We start from the raw sequence: 2,677 nt of genomic DNA, 5'->3' as shown, positions 1-2,677 counted from the left end.
AGGTCATCTTAAATTATATATGATACCTATAATCATTAAGATACCATTTATTTGAGTTTTTTTTAATTAATTTAATAGATATAAAAAGAAATTTATTTCAGAAAAATCCTTAAACTTTAATCCTATTAACAAAAAAGTCATATATTATTGTTTATTTTAAGAAAAGTCTTTACAATTTTCAAAAAAACCCTGAAAACTAATATTAGCTGGGAATAATGTTTTTTTTGCAAGTGTTTATCGTTTTTTTTAATAAATAAGAAGAAGGGCTTTTGCTTAATAGAACCAAACTTCATTTGGAGATTTCTTTAAAATCGAAGCCGAAACAGTTTAGATCAATTTTGTTATTTTTGATTTATTGGAGATTTCTTTAAAATTCATGATGTATGAAAACGTAATAGTGGATTTGTGAACAGTGGCACAATAGTAATTAAGTTCCGTCCAGCAATGAATCTTATTAAAGGCAATCCGATAAATTCACCTTGGCAGAACTTCGCGTCAACGGAGCCGTTTCTTTTATTGTGTTCGTTGCAATTGACCACCGTTCTCTTTACACAATCCAACAAAATTTCGCGCATTTCACGTTTTGCTCTCAGATTGGTAACATTCCTCCTCCCCTTTTTCTTTACTTTGAACTCATCATACCGTTTTCGCAGCTTAATTTCATAACCTAGTTGATTTAGTTGTGATTAGGTTTACGATGAGTTAAATTTAATTTGAACGCTGATTTAATCTGAAGTATTGTTTAATTTAGTGGTATTGTCATCGTCTCTTTCACCTGTGTTCTAATATTTGTAATACGTTAATCCTATATACAGCTTTCCCCCTTTTAAGTTTATATCTAAGATGTATTCTATCACTGACCCGTAATTTGGTCATGACGGGTGAAAAGATCAATGGCACTGTTCCCGATACTCGGTCGGAGGAGTTATGAGGTAGTCGTCGCCGCCACCAAAACCATGGGTATCGGAAAAGATGGAAAACTGCCATGGCGATTACCTTCCGACATCAAATTCTTCAAGAATCTCACCATGACTACATCAGATCCAGCCAAAAAGAATGCTGTGATAATGGGAAGAAAAACATGGGAGAGCATACCTTTACAGCATAGACCCCTTCCTGGTCGACTCAATGTTATCCTCACTCGTTCTGAAAGCTTTCACATTGGAAGTATGGAAAAAAACGTCGTAATATCTGGAAGCATGATCTCTGCATTGAAGCTATTAGCTTCTTCTCGTTATCGTCTTTCTATAGAGAATGTGTTCGTTATAGGTGGTGGACAGATCTTAAGGTCCTCATTTGATCATTTCCCTGACTTTCTGTGTTGTATGTTTCTTTTTTGAGGTTTGTTAAATGAAATATTTGCAGGGAATCCCTGAATGCTCGTGAATGTGATGCTATCCATTTAACTGAAATTGAGACAGATATTGATTGTGATACATTCATCCCTGCTATTGATGTTACACAATTCCAGCCATGGTGTTCATCTCTTCCTATAGTGGAAAATGGAATCCGTTACTGTTTCACCACCTATGTTCGTGTGAGGGATTCTACAGCAATCAGTAAAGGCTAATGGCTCAGATGTAAATACGTTTTCTTTCTTCCCAGAAAGATAGTCAAGAAACATTAGGATTGAGGAGTCTGTTTATTTGAGATTAGTTGGTACACGTGGAATTTTGGTTAATTTTAATTATTTTAAAACTTAAAATTGTTTTTTATAATTTTGATAAATTTCATCATGTGGGTAATAATGACAGATCGTGTTCTTGGTGATTTTATTTTCTATTTTTTTGGGGAATTTTTGCTTTCATTTTGTTTTATATAAGCCGTTTAAATACTCATAGATTATGATCCTCAACATAAGATAGAATAGAGGTACATTCCATAACTTATATTTGTTGTTGCAGATGTAGAATTGTAAAATCCTTAGGTTCATAGTCATAGATATAAGTGTGGGGAGTAATGTGGTTTAGGTATGTACTTTTTCTCCTTCCGGTTCATTGTATTTGGTGATTAATTTAGTAAAGATTAGTTCTAAGAGTTATGTATTATACAGGTTTATTAAAAACAATAATAATATAATATAAAGGTATATTTAGGAAGTTTGAAATTATAATAAAAGCAAGAAAAACATTAAATTATTAAAAGAAAAAACATCATAAATGGTCTCTGTGGTTTTTCAAAATCTGAAGTTTAGTCTCTATGGTTTAAAAACCTCATAGATGGTCTATGTGTTTTCAAAACTTTTGACGATTGGTCCTTATTGCTAACTCCGTTAAATTTGTCTGTTAACTGAAGGGTATTTTTGTCATTTCACTACCATAGGCACCATTTATGATGCTTTATCTTATATATATATATATATATATATATATATATATATATATATATATATATATATATATATATATATAATATTTAAAAGGTCCTCTCTCTCTCTCTCTCTCTCTCTCTCTCTCTCTCTCTCTCTCTCTCTTTACCCGGGTATTCCTTTTGTTCGATTAGTAGGAAATCTGAACCCTATTTCTTCATATCTACCTTAATCTTTCCATCTCCAGAAACGAACGATGGGGGTTAACGGAGACAAGCATGAAAAACATCTTGTGAAGCTCAAATGTTCGGTTCAAAAACTACGATTGGGGTCGAATTGGCTACGATTCGAGGGTTGGCAGGCCGTTTG

At 32.8% G+C, this 2,677-nt stretch overlaps 1 protein-coding gene across 2 annotated transcripts; it reads left to right on the top strand.

Annotated features, from left to right (window-relative positions):
- The first annotated feature begins 449 nt into the window (after positions 1-449).
- LOC145054167 (bifunctional dihydrofolate reductase-thymidylate synthase-like) lies at positions 450-1,775 on the top strand. Of its 2 annotated transcripts, none has more exons than XM_079002312.1 (3): positions 450-597; positions 890-1,288; positions 1,366-1,775. In XM_079002312.1, the coding sequence occupies exons 2-3, from the start codon at positions 894-896 to the stop codon at positions 1,568-1,570; spliced, it is 600 nt and encodes a 199-aa protein (XP_078858438.1). In that variant the 5' UTR covers positions 450-597; positions 890-893; the 3' UTR covers positions 1,571-1,775. The 2 variants fall into 2 exon arrangements, with proteins under 2 accessions (XP_078858438.1, XP_078858437.1); XM_079002311.1 differs by having other exon boundaries at positions 455-597; positions 816-1,288.
- The last annotated feature ends 902 nt before the right edge of the window (positions 1,776-2,677 follow it).

This window comes from Lactuca serriola, chromosome 5 (assembly GCF_051521515.1).
Source record: "Lactuca serriola cultivar US96UC23 chromosome 5, Lser_US96UC23_V15, whole genome shotgun sequence".
In the NCBI taxonomy this organism is placed as follows: domain Eukaryota; kingdom Viridiplantae; phylum Streptophyta; class Magnoliopsida; order Asterales; family Asteraceae; genus Lactuca; species Lactuca serriola.
The sequence above is the reverse complement of the archived record's forward strand: the minus strand, read 5'-3'. Positions and strand labels throughout refer to the sequence as shown.

Bases quoted from the DNA above. Each gene is read 5' to 3' on its own strand.
- LOC145054167 (XM_079002312.1), top strand. From the start codon at position 894: ATGGCACTGTTCCCGATACTCGGTCGGAGGAGTTATGAGGTAGTCGTC. The intron at 1,289-1,365 runs GTCCTCATTTGA...AAATATTTGCAG, and splicing joins GGTGGTGGACAGATCTTAAG to GGAATCCCTGAATGCTCGTG.